The 27,507-nt window shown below is 48.6% G+C and overlaps 1 protein-coding gene across 1 annotated transcript in view; it reads right to left on the minus strand.

Annotated features, from left to right (window-relative positions):
* The window catches only part of Rmnd5a (required for meiotic nuclear division 5 homolog A), a 37,872-nt gene extending 20,052 nt beyond the window's left edge, over positions 1-17,820 (minus strand). Inside the window, exons 1-2 of the mRNA XM_076832842.1 lie at positions 17,596-17,820; positions 8,903-9,045 (exon numbers count right to left, since the gene is read on the minus strand). Of these exons, the coding sequence (XP_076688957.1) occupies positions 8,903-9,045; positions 17,596-17,737 (285 nt within the window). The 5' untranslated portion in view covers positions 17,738-17,820. The remainder of the gene's footprint in view (positions 1-8,902; positions 9,046-17,595) is intronic.
* Positions 17,821-27,507: the final 9,687 nt, after the last annotated feature.

The following is a 27,507-nucleotide window of genomic DNA, read 5'->3' on the forward strand; positions in this document are numbered from 1 at the left end:
TTTTCTTCCCCCTAAAGAGCTCTCTACCCTGTTTTTAGAATCACTAAAATCACTGTCGGTCTGAATTTTTATTCTCTCTGATCACAGACATCTTTCTTGGCCTAATATCAAACCTAAACAACAGAAATACTACCAAGTACCTCGACGCTGAAGCAGGGGTGTCCATGTGTATTCAGAACTGTTCCATAACACCTGGAAACACAGCTTGTGTAAGACGCTGGAGTCTCACTTCTGCTTATCAGACTCTGCCTGATGAGAGTTGACCGCACAACAGTTCATCAATACTCTAAGCAAGTTGGACTTCCTTTGTTCTGATGACTAACACACTGCACATTCTGGCCCTCCTGATCATACTGCCCAGAGGGTAATGTGTGCTATTATGCGCTCTCATGCTTTACTCACAAAGAGGCAATCAATGAATACAGGACAGGCCTGGGTCTCTAAAGAGGGCACAGCTGACCATAAACTCAGGACTCTTCCCTCAATGCTCCAGACGAGAACCCTCAAGACTAAGCTCCCTTGCTAATTTGTTAAACGGATTCAACCCAAACACAACCTATAGGTTTCCACTGCTCACTTAACGATTATTCCTCAGCCTCATCAGCCCCCAACAAACGTCCAGTACTTTTTCCTCAGGAAAGAAAACAACTTCAGAAGAATCCCTTCCTAAGACAGCTTTACACGGCAGCATGAACCAAGTCGGGACCTCGACAGCTCCTGTGACAGCATCTGCTCACATCAGACAAAAGAATCCTCGTCTCAGGCTGGGACTGTGGCTCAGTGGAAAAGTGCTCACCTAGCATGTGCAAGGCCCTGGGTTCGATCCTCAGCACCACATATAAATAAATACAGTTATTGTGTCCAACTAAAACTAAAAAATAGATATTAAAAAAAAAACTGAAGCCAAGATCATTGGAAGCAGCCGAGAGCCCACAGCTCCCACTTCTGCTCCAAATGCAGGCTCCCAGAGTGGCGTCAGGCGGGCAACGCTTCCTGCACCGTTGCTAGGTGACCGGACTCATCTGCCAGGCTGCCAAGGAAACCAGCAGCACCGCAGACCCGCCAGGAGGTGGTCGACGCTGAGAATACCTGCTGTTACTAGCATCTTCTGTTTTGTTATATTCCTTTCACATTTTTAAAACAAAGCAAAGTCTGGCACAATGTTCTTAAATGGTCAGGTTAAGACTCAAGTAACAACCAAAAATTTAAAAAGCACACATCCAAGGGTGTGTCCCTCTGCAGAAGCTGTTATGGCTTGGGAAAAGAAATCCAGAACACACCAACCCTGAGCTGAGGCACAGGAGGCCCAGGCCGCTCCACTAAAACATCGCCAGGAAACGAGGCCCACAACCTAGCCACAACTCAAACATGTCCAGATCAGTCCAACCTGAAGGACTGGCTTTCACTGGTTACCATCAAGAACCAATCCACTTCTCAAGTATGCTTTGTGAAGTCACAATTACTGAACAGCCAGGGTACTGTGGTAAGACCCAGCATTTGTTTTAAATCCTAAGTAAGTACCAACCCTCTAATGTGCTCGTGCACTTTTCCTCAAACTTCCCATCCACCCCAAAGAACGCCGTGGTGGGTACGTGGACCTAACAATGTGTGACTGGTGCATCAACAAGGAACCGTCTTCCATCTTGCCTGGCGACGAGAAGCACCTGCGAAGACTCTTAGCAGAGCAAGACCTGGGTAAAACCCTGGTCTCCACAGATGAAGACAACAGCTACTTCATACCCAACCAACGGAAGGTCAGCATCCAGGAGCCAGAAAACAAACACACAGCTCCTAATGGTGACCAAGGCAAATCATCCATGGGGAAAATGGAAAGAGCATGAGATTCACAGAAGGGGCAATGCCAAGGGGATCTGCAAAGAGACTCTCAGCCACCGAGATGGACGGTCAGAGGAGAAGCACAACTAGACAACACCCCTTCATTCCACCTGTCAGATTCTAGAAGAGGGGCTTCTAGCCCAGCAGCATCAGGGGTAAATGAGAAGTGAGAAAACAGGAACTGCCGGCGTCTGGGCCGACTGGAAACCCTACAGGAGAAATGCAGCAAAACCCAGTGGAGCCCAGATGAGGCCCTGGTCCCCGATGAAACAGCTCATCCTCGGTGAGTCCCAGAGAACTCCTCTAAAAGCTCAGCCACCTTCTTAGATAGTCTACATTCTCCTCTACTTTTCAAAGAGATGGTAGATTCACACTGATAAGCACTGGCTTCATAAACAGAGCACAGCAATGTACCAAACCATTCGGAGCTTTTAAGATCCCCAGCACCACACACACACAAAAAAAACAATGTAAAGGATTTTTAAAAATCCTTAAAATGCTCCTTCATCCTGCCTGTGCCCAGGGCCCTGCGCAGCACCAGGCCCGCACCCATCACAGCCTGGCGTCTGCTGCCTTTTACCCCTGGCCTGGTCGCCTCCCCACTGGCTCTGTATCTGAACTGACCAGGGAAGTGCATTTGAGAGACTATTTGTTACCTCCCCCAAGCAACATCCCTCTTACGCTAGAGGCAGAGGAGGAGAGCTGCGTGAAGGTCCTCAGGGCACCCAGCTCTTCACAGCTTGTTCTCTAGCTCTGTGACCTGGGCAAGGGACTCAACCCAAGTCTCAGTTTTCACACTTACATCCAGGGACAATCACCCCCACCTTACAGAATGATGAAGATTAAGTTGAACGATGTACACGACACCCTCTCCCTGTCTCCCACCCAGCTGTGGGATCTAAGAGCTGGGCCTGGCCCTCAAATTTTCTGATGCTATGCTTAATTTAAGAGTCTCAATTAGAAACATAAAGACTTACTAAAGCGTTTAATAACAGAAGTATAACAACAAACTCACTAACTTCAAATCATTTAAATATAACTGCAGACTATCAGCTGGCGTGGCCCAATGGGTGCAAGGTCTTCCCTTTGCCCAACTGGAACAGTGCAGAGCCAGGCACAGCCCCACACCTTCAGCAGCAGGCAAAGTGGGCCTTGGGGTCCAGGGGGACTCTCTGACCTGCAGTCCAACTGGCTGCAGAGCCGCGGCTCTCCCCCAGGCCTGCTCCACACTTAAACAGACCCCCATCGCCCACATCATGCACCTGTGTCTGGAGCAAGAGTAACAAGCAAACTCCCAGACCTGGCGCCATCAACACAGTGTGACCTGGGGCAGGACAGAGCGCGGCCTTCAGATGGAAAGGGCACACCACTCTGACACAGAGGCTCAGGCCAGAAAGGGTCACAGAGCCTGGCTCTGGTCCCTGTCAGGACAACTGGTTTCTACCACACAAGTCCTTTTGCCCAAGTACACTAAATTTGAAGGAGGGGGCAGGCAGGAGGGCAACCGCCTGGGAGCCTGGGAACCTCTCTGCCTGTCTCCTGGCACCAGGGCTGCTGCCCAGTGCAGACTGGATTCTTTCCAGGGCTACTCACCCACCACTCTGAGGCTCATATTCCCAGCCCCTCCCTCCTCAAAAAGCCCAATGCAAAGGCCAGGGGAGGGAGCTGGAGTGCCTACCCCACGGCACACGCAGGTGCCAAGCTGGCTGGGGCAGTTCTGTCCTCAGAACAAGCAGTGGCCAGCCAGCAGGCACGGGAACCAAGGCAGCGCATGCTCAGACTGCATGATCTGAAAAGCAGCGTCTTCATCTCGATCACAAATTTCCACAAGTTACTAAACGCCTTGTCAAAGTTCACACAGTGTCGTTCATTTTCTTGGATTGTATTTTTGGGGAGAATGGTTGACTTAACTATTTTGGTACTGGAGATAAAACCCAGAGATGGTTTACCACTGAGCCACATCCCCAGCCCTTTTTATTTTGACAAAGTTGCTGAAGCTGGCCTCAAACTTGCAATCCTCTTTCCTCATCTTCTGAATCACTGAGATTATAGCTACATGCCACCACCCCCTCACATCCAGTCACGCCTATGCAAAGGCAGCTCCAGACTGCTCACCGGTCACCTTAAACACACGCCTCTCACCCTGGACACTTGTACCCTGCAGCTTTCATCCCTCATCCAGACTGCTCACCCTAGACACCTTAAATACACGCCTCTCACCCTGGACATGGCTGCCCCTGCAGTCTCAACCCCTCAGCACATGGCTCCACAAGCTAGCTGCTCCACCTAGAGGCAGAGAACTGCTCAGACCACGGAGTTGCATTTTTTGATAATTACTTCCCTCCTCCAACAGGAGCAGCTCTGCCGGGCTAAGCTGATTCTCCAGTAAAACACACTGCTCAGAGGGGATAGCTGGGTGAGCACATCTCCCAAGCTCACCCCTGGCATGTTATTCCACACCCCTGAGCCTGGTTTCCCCTATTTGAGGAGGGAATGGCCTACCAGCACATGGGGAATGAACCAACCCGTGGACAGTTCCTGATCCAGCCTGCGCAGCACGGCCCACCCTGGGGCATGATGGCCGCCTTCTCCCTGCCGCTGACCACTCCTTTCCAGTCCTCAACTGCTTTCACAGTTCACTCTCTTTTCCTCTGGTCTCCTGTTGGATCAAACCCACACCTGCTGGGCTTTCCACCATCTGCCGTCCCCTGGCCTGAGGTGTCCCTACCCCTAGTAGGAACAGCCCCCATCAGGCCAAGCTGTGCACGCTTAGGCGCTGTTCTGTCCCTTCTCAGTCCTGAAGAAGGTCACTCCCACTGCTGCTCTGAACGACACCCCCCTTCCCAGTCGGACACTCCACAAGCCCTAGATGGCCCTAGATGGCCCAAGAGCCCTTCCTTCCCGTGCGCCCTCAGAGTTCTCCAGTGCCTGGTGTGTGCGAAAAGCACTTAAGCGCACACGGCCAGGCCAGCCTGAAACCCTACATGGACACACTGTTTTAGCTTTTCACCACACGGCGAATTTTAGACACTTTGACATCCTAGTATTATTATTTTATCACATAAATACATACCTGGAAGTCTGCAGCAGTAACTATTTTTATTGGCTTTTCTTAGGAAATAAAAAGCCAGTGACAAATTTAAAACAGTGAATAAGTGCCCTAAACAGGACAGAATTCTAGATTATCTACAAACAGGGAAGGCAGTTAAAAACAGTCCAACATATTGTTTTTACAAGTATTGTCGTGGAATCCAAGGGCTGATATTCTTTATTTATAATAATGCTCATACTATGGGCATAGGAAACAGTCAACATGTTAAAGCAGAACCCTTCAAAAATTTATTTATTTATTTTTTAGTTGTAGTTGGACACAATACCTTTACTTGTTTATTTTTATGTGATGTTGAGGGTTGAACCCAGGGCCTTGCATATGCTAGGCAAGCACCCTAGTGCTGAGCCACAACCCCAGCCCCCAAAATTTTTAGGTTCATGATAACCTAAAACCTATAAAATGTCTTGGCTAACACCACAGACTTCTTTTTTGCTTACATTGGAGAAGAACTAGAGAACTTAAATACCCAAGAAGCCTTAAAATATTAAAGGAAAAAATTACCATTTAGCATGTCAAAAAATTACTCCCCAGTTCCTTCCCCCAGCAGCCTGCCTAGGCGGAGAAGAGCCCTAGCCCAGAGACCACATGACCACAGCAGCTTCTGGCGGGGGGCTGGCCTTGGAAGCCAGTCCGGAGAAGGCGAGACCACCACTCCAGCCCACGGCCTGAGCAGGGAGGCTGGGGTGGGCATGGAGATGACCCACAGCCTGGGCCTCCCTTACACCCCCACGCTCCTGCACACCTCATGCAAAGCTACTCCAAGCCCTTCTCAAGGGCCACACTTTCTCTCCTCTAAGCTGTCACAGGTCCCTACTCTTCAAATCTAGAAATTCTTCCTGACTTCCTGGCCACTGGCAGAGTTTAACAGTGTGATTTTCACTTTAGACTGGTTACTATAATATGCTTTAAGAAACAAAGGCCAGCCTGCGCAGGGAGTGCCCCGGCCTCCCGCCTGTCATCTGGAGAAGGTGGGGCCCTCCTAAGCTGCTGGACAGCACTCTGGCCTGTCTGCGGGTCCTGGACCAGTCTGCCACCAGCCTCGGGCCACATGGCTTCGGTTCATCACCGATTCAGGGTCCACCCGGCCTTCACAACAGCTGCCCAGCTGTACAAACTAACAGGCTTGAGCGAGAGCCCAGGGAGTCTCCGGTGACAAGGCCTTCACAGAATTCCCCCTGCATGCAGAAGCTTCAGGAGGGAGACAACTTCCCCCTCAGCCAAGCCAGACAGGATCAGGAACACAGGGAAGAGGGCCCTGAAAGGAGGAGCAGGCCCCCCTTTGTGCGTCTGGACCCCCCCCGCCCCGCCCCCCGTGCCCCTGAGAGCACCCGCTAAATCCAGAGTTCCAGGCGAGCTTGGGGCAGGGGCACCATGAGGCACTGGGTTCCATCCTCAGCACCGCATAAGAACACATACTGAAGGTACTGTGTCCATCTGCAACTACAGACATTAAAGGAAAAAAGGTGATGTGTGATAGATGAGAAGAACCCAGGCCACCTAGAAGTTGCATTTAGAGGAACATGGAGCAAGTCTGAAAGAACTGTAAAAGAATTACAGCTACTTGAAAAAGTCCTTATAATTTCCAAGTACATGCAAAAAAAAGTTCTCAAAGGAGGAAGAGCAGATTATGTAATCAGGAACACTGCCTCAAACACCCGCCCCTCAAAAAACGGGAACGCAGTCGACCACTTCAAATGTGTCCCCTGGTGCGCAGAGAGGGACTTCCGTTCTCATCACCAGGCACATCTAAATGTCACCAGGCACATCTAAACACTTTGCCTACCAACAACCTCATGGGTGTCGTACAGACCAGAAGACAGCTCAGAGAGGCACCAGCGCAAGCAGGTAAGAACAACCGGGCTCTGATCATTTCAATAAGACAACACCTGAACTAGGCAACGGACAGGACAGGTCCCCCACCCGCAGCAGGAATCACACCTGGAGCCTCACTTGCCTGGCCATTCCCAGTCCCAGGGGTTGGAAGTCCACACACATCAGGTGTGGCTCCTGAGATCATCCCCACTGATTCCAGAACTGGGGGCCTCTTTCCAGACACCAGCTCTGATTGGCTACTTGGAAGGATCAGCTCTTCTGACCATAAGGGCGCCTTCTGGTTCTGCTGTCCAGCAGCCAGCCTGGTGGTCACGCAGATGTCCCCAGGAACCTCCTAGGGTTTTCTCTGTGCTTTGAGCCATCAGAATCACTAGCATGCCTTGGTCACTATCAGCCACCAAAATCTGAAGCTTCTTAACACCATCAGGAGTTAATGCCTGGAAATGATTTAAGACCTACAAATGATTTAAGACCAACCCTCACATGCCTTACTTTCATTCCCATAAGCCTTATGCTAACACACCAGCAGACACTTCAGGTACCAACCGAAGAATTCCAACGCCACAGTCCAGGCAGGTCTGATGTCAAAGCTGTGTGCACCACCTAGGAGTTACCAAACAGGCCTCACAACCTCAAAAAGGCTGCAGAGGATACTCACTGCCTTTCCAGCCCTTGCCAGTGACTACCATCACTGACCCAGCCATGTGTCTGGAACCTGATGAGCCTAAGCCCTTACTGCACAACGGCCATGGTAAGAGTACTCTGACAGGCCAGGGATGCCTCTGTAGGCACGGCCAAAGCAAGTCCCTGAGCTCAGGCATGCACAGCCCCATCGTACCCCTCCAACCCTCCAGGTAAAGAACAGCTCTGAGACACCTCAACCCAGCCTTTCAGTACTGCTGCAGGCGGTCACTCAAACAGCTGGCCCCCAGCTGGACGCCAGTCTCTAGATCCGCAGCACCCAGTTCTGCGTCACAGTTCTCAGTGGTGCACACACAGACTGGGCGACTCTACAGCTCAGCAGATACCATACCTCTGCTAGGAAGAACGCCCCCCCATTCTTCCTGCCCTTCCCAACATGCTATGTGAACAGGAGGACCCATGACCCGTCGCGCTCTCCCAGTGGCTGAAATGGTCATGGGAACCAGGTGGTGACCCTGGACGACCCTCCTGAGGCCCCATCAGGACGGGGGAACCCCAGGGAAGACTGGTCTAGTGCTGAGAACACCAGCAGTTTCTGAGCCCCCCCACCTCAGTGCAGACTGTGGACTCAAGACGCCCCTCAGAGAAAGTCACCCAACAAAAGGAATCCTGCTGGCTGGCAGCCAGCTCCCTCTGTCCCCTGAAGGCAACACTGAGCCAGCCTGGGGGCCACGCCTGTCACCCCACACAGAGGGAGGCAGGAGGACTGCAAATTCAAGGCCAGCCTCAACAACTTATCAAGGCACCAGGAATGCTAGCAACCCCGTCTCAGAAAAAAAATCAGGGCTGGAACATAGCTCAGTGGTAAAGCACCCCTGGGTCTAATCCTCAGGACCCCCAAAAAAAGGCAACACTAAAGAAAAGCAACCAGCATGCCCACAGGAACACAGGGTCAGGAGCACTACGAAGGACAGACCTGAGGACACGGCTCATCACCCACAGCAGATGAAGCTGGAGCAGGCACCCTGGCCACAGGAGGTTCCTCCGGGCCCCTGGGCTAAGGTGCTCAGAACAAGGTGGCCTTGGTATCTAGGCCCTGCCCAACAGACAAACGGTAAACAATAGAGCCATAAAAGGAGAGAGGGTTTGTTTTGATTTTATTTTCATTTTGAAAATAACAGCAACAGGGACTGGGGCTGGGGCTCAGTGTAGAGAGCTCACCTAGCCTGTGTGAGGCACTAGGTTCCATTCTCAGCACCACATAAAAATAAATAAAGGTCTGTGCCCATCTACAACTAAAATAAATGAATAAATAAAATAACAGCAACAAGGCCCTTCAGTAAGAACAACAGTAAAACCAGTTCAGCAAAGTTACCAAAAGCAAAGACAGAGGAATCACATAAAACAATCTGGGAAAGCTTACGGTAGTAAGTACCAACAGAGAAAGCTGAAGAGCACCGGTGCCCCTCGGTACCATACCTTATCGATGGCTTTTCCAACCCGAGAAACACTGCTGTGGATGTCTTTGTGGTCTGATGCCAGTTTTTGAACAGTATCCTTTATTCTTTTACAGCACTGAGTCAAAACAAGTGACAGTGTCCCTGATAATTCAGCATCTTGGCCTGTAAAACAAGAAAGGCAGATTACTCCCCAAAGCAGACCCATAGAGGGCAGGTTTTGAGGAGACCCTCGGAACAGCAGAGGTGGAGGAAGATAAAGAGAAGTTGGGATCTGCTTCGAGACAGAGGGACACATTCACAGACTTTAGTGTTTCAAGTAAACACCATGAAAGCACTCACTGGGAATAAGAAAATTTTAATATGAAATAAACCATTTCTTTGATAAACGTCAGCACAAACTGAACACCACCACCAAGGCAGTATTATTTTTCAGAAAATTATGTCTATTATGTCTAAGTGAATAAATTTACTTTTTCAACTCAGTGAAAATGTTCAAGGCATCCTGGAAACCTTTTGGTTTTGGCTGGCTGTGGTCAGGCAGGCCTACAATCCCAGCTGCTCAGAAGGCTGAGGCAGGAGAATTGCAAGTTCAAAGGACCTCAGCAAGGTCCTAAGCAACTCAGCAAGACTGTGTCTCTAAATAAAATATAAAAAGGGGGCTGGAGATATGGCTCAGTGGTTTAGTGCCCCTGGATTCAATACCAATACAAAAAAAAAAAAAAAAAAAACCCTTTTGGTTGTCACTGAATTTCTTAGATGATTTAGTTTAAATGCTTTTTATTCCACACAAATGCACGACCCTCCCTCAATGAATCCTGGCACTAAGCTTGCCCGGAGCTTCCCTTGCAGGTAACACCTGGTGCTGGTCCAGAGTCCCTTGCAGGAGTTCATCATGTCCTGAGTGGGTGCACTGGGAGAGGACCCCGGAGGCACCCTCCTGGCCCCTCTGCCAGTTCTGCTCGGTTAGCCTCCTACTGTGATGGAGCTGAGCCATGGTGCCTCTACACCTGGCCCCAAGTCCTCCCACTGGCTCTCTGGACCCCGACACATCTCTGAAGCTTACTAAAGCCATGACCTCTTGCCCTGTGCTCCCTGCCTCCAGGTGGTTCCTCTGGCAGGAAAAGGGGAGGAAGAGGGAGACAAAGCAAACCAATCCAGTCTGACCATCTCTCCGCCATATCTCACGTCCACAGAGAGCACCAGGCCTGGCTCTGGACCTCGACCCACATTCCACCCCGTGGTTCTGAACTTGGTTTAAATCAGAGTCACCCAGCGACCTAGTTAAAGCAGCTGTCCCACCCCCCAAGTTTCTGACTCACCAGGTAGGGCCCAAGAATCTGAAAAAGAGCAAGTCCAAGAACACAGAGCCCCGGAGTCTCTTCACTTCACAAACATGCACTGTGCACACCCACTGAATAACCAGATAGCCGTGCCCTAGAACTTACAAACAGCGCGACAAGCAAACTACGCGTGATCGAAAAATGACACATGTAGTGGAGGGGCCAGAGTGGGAGAGGGAGGGTATGAGTTCAATCAACTGCAAAAACAGGGGAAATGGACAGCAGGCCCCACTGAGACGATGACATCTGAGTGAAGACTTAGGAGAAGCAGAATAATGTGCCACATGGCAACCCTGGGGAAAAGCATCCCAGGACAAGGAGCAGAAAGAAACCCTGACCAGCTGAAGAACAGCAAAGACACCAGAGTGTCTCGAGTAAATGTCTGGCAAAGGAAAACAGAGAGGTGGCTGGAGAAACCATGGGGTCAACAGGTGAACGGATGAAGAAAATGTGGTGTGTATACACAATGGAGTATTACTCAGCCATAAAGAAGAATGAGATTATGGCATTTGCCAGTATATGGGTGGAACTGGAGAATATCATGCTAAGTGAAATAAGCCAATCCCCCAAAACCAAAGGCTGAATGTTGTCTCTGATATGCAGAAGCTAACACACCATTGGTGGGGGAGGGGATAGTTCAATGGATTAGACAAAGGGCATGAGGGAAGGGAGGGGATGAGAATAGGAAAGACAGAACGAATGGAACATCACCTTCCTATGTGCTTATATGAAAACACGACCAGTTAACTCCACATCATGTACAACCACAATGAAAAATGGGAAGTTATACTCCATGTATGTTTGATATGTCAAAAACATTCTACTGTCATGACTGTCGTGTGTAAATAAAAAGAATAAAAAAAAAGCTTAAAAAGAAAAAAAGACTGACTTTGATTTTAAGCCAAGCCAAAGGGAGATCCACTGCAAGGTTCTGGGCAAAGAAGTACAAAAGCTGAGGTGAAGGTCCAGAACGGTCATCGTGTAGGACACAGGAACAGATCAGTGAGACACGCAGGTGGGTGGAACTCAGGGATCTGCAGCACCTGGCAGAGGGTTTCCCACTGACTATGAGGGTCGGGGGCTCTCAGATGGCCCCAAGATCTTTAGCCAAGACAGTGTTGTCTGCAATGAGGATGGAAGGACTAACAGCTAGAAAGTCCTCAGGGCCCAGTGGATTAAGTGGACATGCAAGCCTGGAGCTCCAGGGCACATCAGGGACAGTCTGTATCAGGCCCTTCCAACCTGTTTTCACACAACTTGGCTAAGGAAGACCTGGGACCTCAGGAAAATCTCAAAACGTGTCTAAAAGGTGCTCGGTGCATCCTCCAGGGAAGAAGGGACCTGCCACTCTGCCTCGGCTGCTCACTTCTGCTGTGTCTAAGTGGGCGGCACCGAGCTGAGCCTCTCCATGAACCTCACCCTGTGAACTCCTGCTGTGTATGTATATGTGTGTGTGTATATATTTTATATAGAGAGTTACGAAAAATCATGCTGTGAACGATTAACTATGAATGTATTGCATTCCACTATTGCCGTGTATGTAAGAAATAAAAAATAAAAACTTTGTGCTTCACACTTAAGTGAAAAGACAACTCACAGAATGAGAGAAGATACCTGCAAATCACGTTAACATATCCAGAATAAAGTAAAAACCTCTTACAACCTGACATAATGTGACCATCAATTCAATTTAAAAATGGGCAAAAGATCTGAATAGACATTTTTCCAAATTAGACACATAAATGACCAATAAGCATGTGAACAAGTGCTTGAAGATAGTAATCATTAGGCAGATCAAACAGGTACTCCTCCACACCCACAGGATGGCTTAACTGAGAAGACACCAGGCGTCGCCAAGGAAATGAGACTGCAGGCAGGCTCCTCCTCAGAAAGCCAGGGGTCACCGTCTGGCTCCATTTCCCTCAGGCTGGGGGACTGAAAACAGTGGGCTCATGCACGGGTGGCCAGGGCCCTGCACGCAAACTGGCAACCACACAGGATGGCCATGCAGCAAGTGTGGGACAGACAACGGCCAGTGGTAGGAAACACGGGGGGAGAGTGCCGTTAAGGTAAGCGAGATAAGCCGGACACTAAATGCCCCATACAGCGTGGTTCTTCTTATGGGAGAGTGTCCAGCATGGGCTGACCCAGAGACGCGGCAGGTGGGGGGTGCAGAGCAGTCCATGTGTCGAGCATGGGGAGTCAGGTCACAGGCACGCAGGTGGCACACAGGCACAACACTGCAAACCCAACAAAACCTCCAGCTCAGCTCCTCTACAAGGTGAACTGCATGGCCAATAGGTCACACCTCCGCGAGAAGATCCTTAGAGTCATGACACCTGGCCTACTGATACGGGGGAACACAAGGACCCCAGAGAACAGAAGCCAACCAGTGCCCAATCTGCGAAGCGGAGGGTCACTGAACAGGACAATGTCCCTGCTGCTTCCCAAAGAAGCCACCGGTGGTCTGTAAGGCCCTGGCCATCCCTGGTAGAGGACAGGGCTGCAGGAGCAGAGGCTCCTCCAAGTCCCCGAAAGCAACCCCTGAGGAGTCCCGGGCAGCAGGACCAAAGATTTACTAATAGGAGGTAGAAGAAAAGCCAACCCACAGCAGTCACGCATGGACAGTTAGAAGGGAAAGACCACGGCCATTCTAAATGTGACTAAGGACGTGCACCTATGCCAGCCCTAGGAGCCCCCGACCAGCACCTCCAGGAGGGACCCAGGCAGACCAGGGCCCTCTATCTAGACAGAAACAAGAGAACAACTCCCTTATCTGATTTCAGTGTGTGCTCTTTAGTGGTCCATACCCAGGGGCCTCATAAGAAGCGAGAACCCCCCAGAGGACTTACTGAGTTGGGTGTCTTCAGACTTGGGCTCCCTTTTGTATTCTGTTTAAAACTGACATGGACAGTTCTACTTTAAAGCCTAAGCATCTGACCCTTTTCGTTTGAAGCAACCATTACTCAAAGACTGATTATCACTGGTCACGAAGCCTGCACAACCAGACTGGAATGGACAAGAGACGGGTTGGGGGACTGAGACAAGGCATTAAGACTCTGCTTTGGCTTGCAAAGGTCCCAAGCATGGCTAATAGCAGGGTTACAGACTTGGCATCTCTGCCTCCATCCCTCTGCCTGGAGCCAATCTGGGTTCCAGGAACAAGGTCTGACCTGATAGACACCTGGGATGAGTCAAGGCCACCCCCACCTCCGCAGGCAAGGCCAGCTTCCTCATCCCACAAGACCTGCCTAACCAACCCAGAGCTGATGGACAGACCACACCCGTAGTGAGAAGCCCAGGTGGTGTCCTCACGCCCCTTTCTACAGAACATAAAGTCTCTGTCAGCCCCTGGAGGACAGAGCCAAGGACATTCAGTAACTAGTTACCAGATGAACATAAAAACAATAAATGATATACTGCACACTCTTGGCCAGCACTGGAGACTGCGACTACCAACACCAAACACCAAAGGAATGGGAAACAGTGCTGTGTCCATCTGCCAACGGAATCGTCAAGTAGAAAACTCCAAGGATTCTTTATGGACACACACTCATACACCATTTCCAAATAAGACACAAACGAAGGGTCCTCCCCTCCCCACTCCAAGCTTCCCCCCCTCTTTCAATAACACCCCACACACCTCTGGAACCCACTGGCTTGTATTCAAACTCGTCACTTTTGAGTCAGTTTGTTTGTAAAAGAAAAGCCTCCCAAGGTATGTCGAAGAGACAATGAAATACACCTCAACACCAGTACCACGCGGTCCTATAAAAGGACATCCTGAGTCATTCAGGAGCACGTGACACTGAACATGTTCAAGGGCGACAGGGTTGGATCGAGGCTCAGCTGTAGAAGAGCCTCGCCTAGCACATGCAAGGTGCTGGGTTCTATCCTCAGCACCACATAGAAATAAATAAATAAAATAAAGGTATTTTTTTAAAAGGGGGTGTCTGGATGCCACAAAGCTGAAGATCATACACTTCCCATTGTCCCTTGGTTTTTAAAGTAACTCTCCATGTCATTCTGCATTGTGGACGTCTGCTTGTCCCATTTTCTTCTCTGCTGACCACAAGGCTTAAGACAGCAGGTGTTCAACTGAATGACAAGACCTACTCCCTATTCTGGCCCCCTGATTCTACGAAGAAGTTCTCAGGATGGACAGCTTTCTCTCCCTAACTCCTGCTGGGTATTTACTCTTACAATTTTCTGCCTGTCCTTATTTTCACAATTCGGTGGTTGGGGAGGGCCTCGAACAACTACACTGACACAAGGTTGTGAGCCCAGACCACAGGCTTGCAGGCCGACAAGGGCCAAGCCCTGGGAAGAGCCCAGCACACTGGAAAGCAAGCTGTACAGCAGCGGGGCCCAGCACAAGTGGGTGCTGTTGACATCCAGGACCATGATGGGGACTCAGTGTAAAAAGCCTGACAACTTCACCACCTAGGACTAGACTATTCCAGTAGAAACAGTCGGATTCCCCCGAAATACCCTACACCTGGCTTAACATTTTTATGACTATACTGGAGGCAGAAAACAACTAAAACATCTTAGTTTATAAATATTACATACACTGCATTTAGCTCTGAGTTACTGAAAACAACTCCACTTTTCACAAAATGGAAAGAATTCAATAAAAAGCAAAATGGAAAGCAGTTCTGATGCAAATAAACAAAAAAATCTATTTGGGGGCATGATTCTAAGGGTGCCCAAATGAAAACTCAGACTTCAGATGGCTTTACTCCACAATTCAATCCAGAGCAGTTTTTTAAGGAAAAATTTTAAAAAGTCAAAAGAAATCAGGCATCAATAAGAAGGCTAGGAAGGGGGGAAATTTAGTTGTCCCACACCTTTAAAAGTGTTAATCCTCTAAAATAAACAAAATAAAGTCAAGACAAAAACAAAAACAAAAGGAGGGAATGGTGACATTTAGACTCAGGGAGTGCTGACCTAGGCAGTACCCAAGGTCAGCAGTGCCCAAGGTGCATTCCCCTGCTATCAGTTTCCAGAGGATTAAGAAATCTAGGAGATAAGGGCTAAGACTCTCAGGCTGGTTCTTCTTAAAAGTCTAGGCCGGCCAGGTGTAGTTACACACACCTGTCATCACTCCAGGGCCTCAGGAGGCTGAGGAAGGAGGATGATGAGTTCAAGGCCAGTCTGGGCAACTTAGTGAGACCCTGTCTCAACATAAAAAAATTTAAAAAATTTTAAAAAACCCTGCTTAAAAGGGTTGAGGGTGTAGCTCAGTGGTAAAGTGTCCCAGTCTTCAATCCCCAGTATGATTATTTCTTTCTGTCCCTGATAAACTAAAGTGGCCCACTGAAACCTAAGGCTGCCTCAGAGTGACCTCAGCACCCAGGACACAGCAGCTGATCAAAAGATACCTACTCAGAGAAAAAAAAAAAAAAGGCCCAAGCAGAACCAGCTTTTTTCCTAGAGGCGGTATACCCTGGAAACAAAAAAAAAATTGGGGGAGTAAAATAATGGCTGGTAAATCTGCCAAGTGAAAGAACACAACTGACGTTCAAGTCCTGACCTTTCAGAACAGAATGGTAGGTTCCCAGATGGGCGCTGAGACACAGAGAGGTCATTAAAGACCCAGAGCAGTGTGTCACAAAACCAAGCACGCACAATAAAGTTGATGCTTAACAGCTAAACTAGACGGTACAGACGAACAGTGGTCCTGGGGCAGAGAACAAGACCAAGGACTGTCACAAGGAAAGCAGGCTCACAGTGTATGAAGAACTGCATAGAGGATGGGAGCCGCAGGCTCACTTTTTAAATGTCAGACAGTCCAATTTTAGGTACTTCAAATTAAACATGTAAAGACTTACTTCATCTCCAGGCATCTTTATCTCTGGAATGAATTTCTGAAATTAACTTCTTATTCCAAGTAGAGAGGTCTAAAACAAATTCCTGCCTCAGTAATTTTACCTGGTACTGGCCCTCAATTCCCTAAAACAAATCTCATAATCACATCCCCCCTGCAACATCTTCTCTCTCATGGAAGGTTCTTTACTTTCCATCCTTTCCCTCTTAAATCCAGCTAACCCTGCACTGCTGATCTGATCTGGAAAGAGGAAATATCCCCTCCATTTCTCCAAATCTGGGCCCTTCATTCATTCTTTTCCATCACTGGCTCCTTCCTTTGAACCTTCCACAAGAGGTGATTTCCAGGGAAGGGGGCTTCAAGGACTGAACAGGAGCAGCCTTGAGCTTCCTTCCCCCAACCACTATAACTTCTTCTTAACCCCCAGGTATCCAGCTGGTTCTAAGAACTCCACAAAACTGTAAGGGTCAGGGGCTCCCAAACAGCCAATGACAGCAAAGCAACCTCTCTTCTCCTTAGCCTGGCCCCTTTCCATTTCTGAGCTCTCTGCCTTGGCCTTCCACCCTCCAGGGGCAGGTTCCAGGCTGTGGCTCCAGGCATCTTAAGTGATCACCTGTTGTCCCCTTAGAAATGACATGGGAAAGCAGCCCTAGACCTGTGTCTATCCACTGACAATCCTCATTAAATCTTCTCCTCCCTCTCTTGTGTCCCAAGCCAAACGCACCCGTCTTCCCTCCCACGCCCTACTTCCTATCTGTGCCAGGTTCAACACCAACGCAGCCGCCTTTCTTCCACTGACAGAGCCCAGTCGGCTTGCCCATGGGCCTTCGGCGTTAGCATTTCAGCCCAAGCTCTTTCTCAAAGTTCACAAGTGGCTTCTGTGCTCACAAGTTGCAGGAGCCCACAGGCGGGGAAGGGCTCGGGCTCCTGAGAAACCCCCAGACGAAAGTCCTGCACTGCCGCTTGGAAGGGGTCATCTCCACGGCTACACCGACCAGGAGCCAGGCCTCCTCGTTACTGTAAAGCCCCATCAAATGCTCCCCAAGTCAACTCGGCAAGGCTGTCCCGGGGCGCAGGGCGACAGCGAAGCGATCTTGGCAAAATGCCTCCTACGGAAAACCCGACTTCTGGAAGGAAAACAGGTACGGACTGGGGCGGGTAAAGCGAGTGACCGCAGTTCCTGCTGCAATTCGCTCCTCGCTCCCCCGGAGGCCGCTCCGGGGATGCGGACGCGGGTCGCCTCGGCGGTCTGCTAGGGACCGGCCAGCGACGAGTCAGAAAAGCGGCTCCGCCGGCAGTCGCCAAGTTGCAGGAGGCCGTGCTGAGCACCAGATGGGGACCACGCTGGCTTCCAATAGAAAGCCAGGGAGGGAGGCCGGCCCGGGACCTCGGGAGGCCGAGGACAACCGAAGGCCGCGACCCGCACAAGGCCGCGGGCCGCGGGAGGCAGGTCGGGGCCTCGGGAGGACGGACAGCGGAGGCCCGAGGTCACTGGGCCGCCCCGCGGCGGAGCGCGGACCGGGAAGCGGGCGCGGGCCCTACCGTGGCTCTGCAGGATCTCGCGCTTGAGGCCGCCCGCGTAGTCGATGAGCTCCTCCAGGCCGCGCTCGCACAGCTGCGCGTAGCCCGAGAACTTGAGCAGCACCTTCTCCAGCTCGCGCTCCACCGTCACACACTGCTCCATGCCGGGCGGCGTCCGCGGCGGCTGGCCGCGAGGCTCCGGCGCGCGTCCCGGAGGCCCGGCGCGGAGGCGGCGCGCTAGCCACGGCGCCGGGGCCGCCCCGCGCGCGCCCGCCCCATGGCGCCCAGCCCTTCGCCGCGTCCCGGCCCAGCTCGCCGCGCTCAGCCCCGCGGCGCCGCGATTGTTTTGTTTTCCAGGAGCCGCCGCCGACCCGGTCCTCCCGGCGGCACCAGGCCCGCGACCTGAGGGGGAGGGGCGGAGGGCGGTACCACGCCGCGGGGGAGCGCGGGCCGTACCACGCGGGCGTTGCGGGGTGGCGCGGAGGCGCGCGAGCCGCGATTGGCCCAGCCGCCGGGGGTACCGCCTCAAAGCCCGCGCGAGGAGGGCGAGGCGGCTGCGCGCTGAGTAAACAAGGGCGGGGCTCCAGCGCTCCGGGGGACGAGCCAATGAGCGTGGGAGAGGCCGGAAGCCAGTGTCCTCCAATCGCCGGCCGCGGCGTGAGCCCCCAGCCAATCCGGGTCGAGGGCCGAACCAACGGGCTCGCTGTTGGAGGGGTGACGGGAGAGCCCCGGCCAGCCGGTCGTCTTGGGGAAGCCCCGCGGGCTTCACGGCAGGCGTCCAGAGGGCTGCTTCTGTAGCTTCGCTCTATCCGCAGTGCCTCTCGTCTCCTCGGCGCTCTGGAGGGAAGAGGGTCCGCCGCTCCGGGGTTTTGATAGAAGGACCAGCAACGCAGGTGGAAAACCGAGCCCAGCTGCCCGGGGTCTCGGGCCGGGGTCCCGGGCCGGCGGTCAGCGGCACGGTGAGCAGGGCCGCTGCTGGCCTTCCGGGCGCCGGCGACACGGCACTCGGCCGCCCTCCCCAGCCTGCGTCCTAGAGGCGCTCCTGCCAGGTGACCGCGGGCCGGACCGCCAGGCCTTTCCCGGCGTTTCCCGGGTGTCGCCAGCGCGGCCCGAGCCCCGGTGCACGCAGTTCGAGCGCTCGGAGTCCTGGACTCCCGGGACCGCCGGGCTGGCCCAGCTCTCAGAGCCTGTACATCCGCCGGTGCCTGGGGTGGGAGGGCTCCTGAACGTCTCCCTAGCTCCCAGCTCCCGTTGGCGGAGCCCTAGTGCCTCCCCCCCCTCCCGTGTCCCCCGCCGCCGGGTGTGCTTTTGCCTGCGCAGTGCCACCTTTCCTCTTCGTGCCTTGTCTGCACGGCTTCAACTACAGTGTGAAGCAGACCCCTTCCTACTACAACGGTGCTGGTGTCACGGCGGTGACTTTTTTTTTTTTTTTTTAACCAAGGTGGTAAACTTGTTGATCCTTAATTTTCTTTTCTATGATTTGGAAATAATTGAATGAATTTTTCACGGGATTCTTGGACTGAATCAGGCGGTGCACGTGACCGTCGGTTGGAGTCACAGGGTGAACGATGGTGATTATTATTAGGACAAGCCCGACTGGCGCTGTTGCAGATCTTTCTCCTCCCCATGTGTCCCATTTTTGTTTTCTCCCCTCTCTCTTGGCAGGTGGCCCTTATTCCTGCTTCACTGAGATAAAAAATCATCAGTTCCAACAACCTTGCCACTCTTTGGAAAAAAAAAAAAATTCTACCATTAGTTTTGTGAAAGTTCTCATATACCTAAAGGAACAGGACGCCCCTCTACGGGACCACCCTGGGGCCCTACTGCGTTTCATTCCTGCTCACTCCTCCCTCTCACACACTCTCCTACTAGGTTCTTCCCCCTTACAGGCTGAAAGAGTCTGACCCTAGGTGTAGGGGTCCCTTCACTCAACTTTCCTCAAGCTGTTTTTCTCTTCCTTGGTCCTTTCACTCTCAAACTGCTCTGGCAAGTCTATATTTGTTTCTCCCTTTTCTCCGAGAATCTCCCCCATAAACTCAAGTCACCCTAGTCTCCCCATCCCCTCAAAAGTTCTTTCAATGATTAAATAATGTATGTAAGGCATTCAACATAATACGTGGCACAAGGAAAGGGCTATTATTGTCCACTGAGCAGAAATAATCCAAGACTCCTCCTTATCAACAGCTTCAAGTGCAAGGTCTGCCCAGTGTGATAACCCAGCACAGGTCCTGCCCAGGCACCAATAATCAGTGACCCTAGGAGTGAGTACCGCTGAGTCATGCCTTTTCTCCTGGAATACCAATTTTCAGCTTTCAGACCTTCCCTTTCTTGTAACAGGACAAGCCTTATTTAACTATTGACACCTTCTAGAACTAGGACCACAGTGTTCAGTACAACAGGCATCAGCCACTTAAATTAAAATTGAAGTTAAATTTCACTTCCTAATTGTACTAATCACATTTTCAATACTGGATGGCCACTTTGTTAATCAGCACAGAATGACCTTTTCATGGCTCTATGGTTTGATACTGTATTGGACAGTGCTGAGCCAAACCACAACCCCACCAATGTCTCCAGCCCTGTGTTTGTTATATGAGATAGTCTGATGCATTCGTGCATACCAACCCCATATTTCTAGTTTTCCTGTTTGTACCTTGCTTATTCAAATACATTACCAGCTCCCAAATCAGGGCTGACTTCTCCTTTGTCTTGTGATGTAATCAACAGAGAAGAAAAAAGTCTTATGTACTTGCTAAAAGAAAGAGAATAAACAAATTAGAGTAGTCTAGGCTTCAAATTTAGTTCAGAAAAGAGATAAAAATAGTACTTGTATGGGCAGAGACTTTTCTGTTCCCTCTTTAGTTTGCAGTGGCCCTTCCCACCCAGTGCATAATTGCTTTATCCAATAGAAACAAGGTGGGGCAGATTTAGTTTTTAGAGCAACTGCAAAATTATTTTTATTATTTTATTATTATTATTTATTTTTATTAGAAATTTAACTTCTATTTGTACCATGCAACCAAATAAATAAATAAATAAAACACACCAAAAAACTCACTCCAGTACTCCAGTGTGTGGATACTTGCTACCACATCCTGTCCAACCTGGAGAGTCTTTCATTTGTAATTATTCTATCCTTTGCTTTGGTCCTCCCCTCCACTCTAAATTTGATTCTTTATAACATGTAGATAAACATTTTTTTTTAATGTAACTCAGTGGTAAAACACATGTGTACACAAGGCTTTGGATTCCATCCAGCCCTGCAAGAAAAGAAAAAGGAGGAGAAAAATAAATCTTTTGTCTTCTGACCAGAATGCATATTAATTGTAGGAAAATTAGAAAATAAAATGACCAGAAATAAAGATCCTATGAAATCTCAACATCAAGGAGGGGAAAAATCAGCTTTAACATTTGAAATTTACAGATTTTTTCCTGTGCAAGTACATATACCCATATGTGTACTTTTACCAAAGATTTTTATAAGTTGCTTTTGTTGTCCATAAAAAATGCCTAACTCCTTTGATTTGTACTTGTATGAAACCAGGCAGAGGCATGGTGAAAAAAATAGCCAAATTTTAATTTCTTTCAGATTTAAGAAATTATAAAAAATTTTAACTGATATAAAAATGTTTTTTCCTGCAAGATATACTTTCAGATAAGGATAAGAAAGACTTTAGAATTACAATTGTGAAAACAAATTAGCAAGGTTTACAAAGACTTTAACTAATTTCCTGACTTTATTCTAGTCACAGCTGATATAAAAATATAGGTAACTGATAAAATGTTAGGAAAATATTGGTCCTTTTCAGTGTTTTAAAAAATCAATTTTCTTCAGAAACCTGAAATCTCCGACTGAGACATTTTTGGAAGTTACTGCTAAGGCCAACTGGAGAATGAGTGAAAGCATAGCCAGTGGCAAAAGGTCCTGATCTGAATGCCTTCTGCTCTTCTGTCCTGTGTGGTGGGTGGGGCACACTGGTGCTGTCTGCTGGCAGAGTGAGATCATGCCCCACTTCTAGAGATTGGTGGGCAGTGTTGAAGATAACACATTTCTTCTGTGACCACACCGCCCCCCCTTCAAACTGCACTGCCCTCTCAAAGTTAGCCTGTCCTCAGCAGTGAAGCTCCAGCATGGCCTCCACCACTTCCAGAGGCAAAGGCAGTTCAGACGTGGCAGCCTCCAGTTAGGTCATCCACTTCTAGACTCCATGTAGATGGTACCCGGGCAATGCCCTCATACGTGGTGCCCAGTCCACAGGAGCATTGGTTACTGTGGACCTGCTGCTCCAGGCCTTATTTGTCGGAATCTCTCTGGAATCTGGTTGTCTTCCTGTTCTGTTTTTCTGTTTCCTGATCACCATTTTGTGTGCTTTACCGGGTGGAGGAGGAGAGATGCTAGCACTGTGACCTGGAAGTAATGTATCCAACCCCTCCCAGCATCAGTTTCCTTATCTATAAAATGAGAAGCTTGCAATAGAAGGCCTTTAAGTTCCTTCCAGTTCTGAAATTACAGAGGTGACAGTGCTTATTAAGTAGAATGTGAGGCACTATGCAGCCAAACAGGAATGGGCAGATGTGCCCTCCTGCTTCTGAAAGCTTGTGGTCTGAATCATTACTACTCATAATAGAAACACAGGGATATTGTTTTTTGTATTTTGTTTTTAGTGGGTGGGGCTTTATTTATCTCATAATAGCTGCTATTTGCTGAGAGCTTACAGTATGCTGGACGTTCTGTTCCAAAATTGTTACTACCTCAATCCTCAAAGCAGCTTTTCTTTTGCCTCTTATGTGACACTAGGGATGGAACTCAGGACCTTGCACAGGTTAGGCAAGTGCTCTACCACTGAGATACATCCCTGGCCCTTTTTAAATTTTATTTTAAGACAGGGTCTGGGTAATTTTCATAGGCTGGCCTCAAACTGGTGATCCTTCTGCTTCAGCCTCTAGTGGCTGGGATTAAAGGTGTGGACCTGCTGCAGCCATCACAGCCATTAATTCAGAAACCAGTGAGAGACAATAGGGGATGAAGGAAAGACAGAGGAGCTGGGGCCAGGTGGATAGCCAACCTCTGATGGAGACTGACCCAGAGCTAGCTCAGCACATTGATTATATAGGCTTTATCTTCAAAAGGCTATTGGTGAGAAAGTTATAGAAAAGCAGGCAATCTGAAGGACATAGCGAAACATGCAAGACATTGAGGTCATCTTGTTATGCCCATAATTCTCTATCCCTGGGAGTTGGTGCCTGAGCTCAATGTTCCAATTGAAACAGCTGCACGCCTTCGCACATAGCCCCCCAGCCAGGTGTCACCATAACAACTGGGCCATCTTGACCTGCACCTTTGCACAGGAAGTTCTCAACACCAATAAGCCATGAGGGAATCAGAAACAGCGGTTCAAGTCACTGCCCTCCACACGGACCACCACACCCAGCTCCATTTGCAGCCTTTTAATTTTTTTTCTTAATTTCTGAGTGCTCTCATCATTTTGAAATGATGACTTGTCCTCCCTTCCAGAAGTACAAAGGGTTTCTCTCTCTGATATATACCATGAAAACTTGGTAAAGCGCCTGGAGGTACAACGGAAACATGGGGGCCCTCCACGACTGGGCCCAGGTAGAGCTCCTAACTCAGACTCATTCACCCAGATCCTCAAGGTTCCTCCAGCCCTGGTTCCTGGGAGGTGCCTGCTCCAGCATCATGACCTGCCTGCCTACCAGTCTGCAGGAGCCAACAGCTGACTCTCTGACCTCACTTCTCCAGTGAGTCTGCCAAGAGCTGATGTTTTTCAATTTGTTCAGGTGTTTACTTGTTTGAATAGTGATCGCTTCCAGGCTCCTTATGTGGTAGGCTAGGAATGGGAAGCCTCCTTGGACTTTGTATGCGTTTGACTCTGTTTATGCACAGAGTTGCCTCTTTGTAGAGGAGGTGTCTAGGATGTGCACTGCTAAAGGGGTCATGGCTTTTAACCACTTGGGGAAGACTCCAGGTACTAAACTAAGCAAGTGTTTTAAAATAGCCTTTTGAGACTTCTGGCTCCACCAAAGTGGGCCGTGTCCTCCTTTAAAGAAATCTGGACATGCCCCCAAAACAAGCACACAAAGACTTTAAAAGATAGGGGCATGTTGAACTGCCTAGAAGCTCAAGAGTTGAGAGAAGATACAGTGAAAATGCCCCAGCTTTACTTATTTCATCACAAATCCAAACCAGGCACTTACAGAAAGTGCCATCCCAGCTCCAAGAACAGGCACAGAAAGAACACATCAAAACAAACAAACCAACAAAATCCTGTGTTCCCTTGCCAAGGAGTGGGACAGTGTGACCTGATGGCAGGAAGCCTTGTTGCAGAAAGTGCCCCGACATTCACAAAGATTGTAACTCCAGCTTTTCAACCCTGGGCAAGAACCCTCACCAAACTTTAAAACTGTTTTAAAGTCCAGACAACCAAATGTGCATAAAGAAAGGAGGAACAGTAGAGAAGAATGAGTGGCATAAAACAGCAAACTGACAAAAGACGGCCATGCTCTCCATCCCCCAGCAGTTCTAGTGGTACCAGCCTCAGACTGGACCTTAACCCACCTCCAACCTGTGGGAGTGGAGGCAGCTCTGTTCCCCTGTGGATGGCTGGGAAGGCTGACTACGGAGCTGAGCTGTCATCTCTCCCTGGCGGAGGCAGGCAGGGCTCCAGTGCCCAGCAGGTACTGTCAGCAGACTGAGCACCCCTGACCAGAAGCTGGTGTCCACTTTCCCTGGAGCAAAGCCAGAACTGAACTTCCACTGCACGACTTGCAACAAGGTCAATGAGTCCTACAGCTTGACCAACATGGTGCCAGCCTGGCCCATAGGCACTGCTTACTAGGAAAGAAAATAGAAGATAGGATCCAAACTTTCATAATATGCTATCCAAAATGTCCAGGATACAATTAAAAAAAATTATCCAAGAGCCAGGAGCAATGGTGCATGCCTATAGTACCAGCAACTGGGAAGGCTGAGGCAGGAGGATCACAAGTTCAAGGCCAGCCTCAGCATATAATAAAAAAGACAGCATGTAGCTCAGCAGTAAAGGACGTGAGTTTAAATCCCCAGTACCAAAAAACTCCACAAATTTTATATATATAGCAGGAATATCAAAACTTGAGAAAGGCAATCAACAGATGTCAATTATGAGATGAATCAAAGGTTGAAATGGTCCAACAATGATATAAAAATAGCCATCATAAAAGTACTACAGTCTTGAAACAAAGTGAAAATCCAGCAAAGAAATAGAAATGGACGCAGAGGCAGGAGGATCACGAGTTCAAAGCTAGCCTCAGCAACTTAGTCAGGTCCTAAGAAACTCAGTGATACCCTGTCCCTAAAAAGAAAGAGAAATTATCAGAAGAACTAAATGAAATGATAAAACTGAAATTTAAGAATATAATAACTGAGAAACATGCTGTTTAGGCTCAATAGTAGAGTGACATAATAGGATAGAATCAGTGACTCTGTGCCTCAGTCTGGCTGGGCACAAAGTAACCGAGCTGCCACATAGCCTTGTAGGTTCAAAACAGGAACTCCTTTATTCTCCGCACTCCCGCAAACGCCACGCACGCGGCCTTCTCCTGGGACACACCATACACCAACCAGAAATCCCTCCTCCGGCACTTCCTCACCCAATGGGAACTCTCCAGGAATTCCCAGGAGAACTCCAAAGTAGTTGAGAACTCCAGAGTAGCAGGCGGAGGCAGACAGCAGGGGTCTAATATACAATTGAATACACAGCTTAACATAACCATTATCATCTCAATGGCTTGCTGGCATCACCTCTCAACCACTCTGTTCTGGCAAAAATGCCATGCTTCATTCCGACTTAGCTATGGCTCTCAGCAAATCTGAAGTCAGACCAATAGAATATCCCTAGTCTGAACTACAGGGGAGAAATTCCCTGGGGTGGGGAATGAGCAGCATCATAGGGATTTATAAGATAGGTCAAAATAAAGGAAAAGTATGTAAAGAAGTAGCTAAAATTTCCCCTGACTTAGGAAAAGATGTGATCCTACAGATTCAAGAAATTGAACAAATACCAAATAGGATAATCTCAAGGAGATCTCTGCCACAACACATGATCACCAAACTTGTAAAAACTGAAGATAAAAAAATATATTGAAAGCCACCAGAAATAAATGGTACATTACTTAATAGTGAAACGACAGTTTGAATTAACAGCACCTCAAACTATGGAGGTAGGAAGGAAGGAATCTGTCATTTTTTTCAAGTAATAAAAGAATTGTCAAACCAGAATCCAGTGGAAATAAACTTTGGTGATAAGAGAAAAGTAAATTCTCTCAGGTAAAGGAAATCTAAGTGAATTCATCCCTGACAGACCTATCACAAAATGGTTAGAGAACTTTTCTAGGCAGAAAGAGGAGATAAAAGAACCTAGGAACACAGGAGGGAAGAAAACAGCTAAGAATAATATAAACAATAGAAGCCGGGCACAGTGGTGTGCACCTGTAATCCCAGCTGCTCAGGAGGCTGAGACAGGAGGATCATGAGTTCAAAGCCAGTCTCAACAAAAGCGAGGAGCTAAGCAATTCATTGAGCCCTTATCTCTAAATAAAATGCAAAATAGGGCTGCGGATGTGGCCCAGTGGTTGAGTGCCCCTGAGTTCAATCCCCAATACAAAAAAAAAAAAAAAATGTATGTGTGTATATGTGTGTGTGTACATATTTTTGTGTATATATGTATATATACACATGCACCCCCACACACACAATAGACTTACCTTCTCTTGAGATTTTTAAATTTCTAAATTGACAGTAGAAGCAAAAATTGCAACACTGTTTGAGTGTAGAGGAAATAAAACGATTATAAACAGGAAGGGCAATGATGTAAAGGGAGGTCAGGTTTCTATACTCATCTTGAACTTACAAATTGATGTCATCAGTAGATGATAGATTTACATATAATAAAACCTATGGCACCAACTTAAAAAAAAAAAAAACCTATGCAAAAAGATATCTTTAAAAACACTATTGCCTGGTGTGGTGGTGCACACCTGTAATCCCAGCATCTCTAGAGGCTGAGGCAGGAGAACCCAAGTTCAAAGCCAGCCTCAGCAATTTATTTATTTATTTTTTAAAAAAAATATTTATTTTTTTAGGTGTAGATGGACACACACAATGCTTTATTTTTATGTGGTGCTGAGGATCGAATCCGGGTCCCGCACGTGCTAGGCAAGCGCTCTACCACTGAGCCACAATCCCAGCCCCAGCCTCAGCAATTTAGTGAGGCCCTAAGCAACTTAGCAAGTTTTGTCTCAAAACAAACAGAAACACTACAAGTATAAGGGAATAAGAGAAATTGTTTAACAGAAAAAAAATTATTTTCGGTCTGATGGAAAGTTTCTAGAAATGGATAGGGTGATGATTGAAAAAGTAGCCCACCCGATGACAGGAAGAAAGAAGCTGGATACACAAAATCAAATGAAACATGCAAAACAGCTGTAAAAAGTGTAAAGGTGTCTTTACAAATATAGCAATAAAAATACAAAATTGGAAGAGTAAATCAATAATCATGACCCAACTACATGAGGTCTACAGAGGTTCATTGCAAATATAATGAAATGAGCAGGTTGAATGTAAAAAGACATATCATGCAAACATTAATTAAAAGAAAGCAAGAATTGCTCTATTACTACCACACAGTGAAGATTTCCAAGCAAAGAAAATTACCAGAGATCAAGGTGGAGGTTATATCATGAAGAAAAAGTTAATCCATGAAGAAGCATAGCAATTCAAAATATATATGCTCTACACAGGAAAGCTACAAAATAGAGTGAAAGAAAAAGAAAACAAAGAAATTGAAACAATATGTGAAGGAGAAATCGATCAATTCAAAATTATAAGAGACTTCAGCACCTGTTAACAATTGATAGACCTTCGGCGGGATTGTA

The sequence above is a fragment of the Callospermophilus lateralis genome, chromosome 14 (genome assembly GCF_048772815.1).
Source record: "Callospermophilus lateralis isolate mCalLat2 chromosome 14, mCalLat2.hap1, whole genome shotgun sequence".
NCBI classification, from domain to species: Eukaryota; Metazoa; Chordata; class Mammalia; order Rodentia; family Sciuridae; genus Callospermophilus; species Callospermophilus lateralis.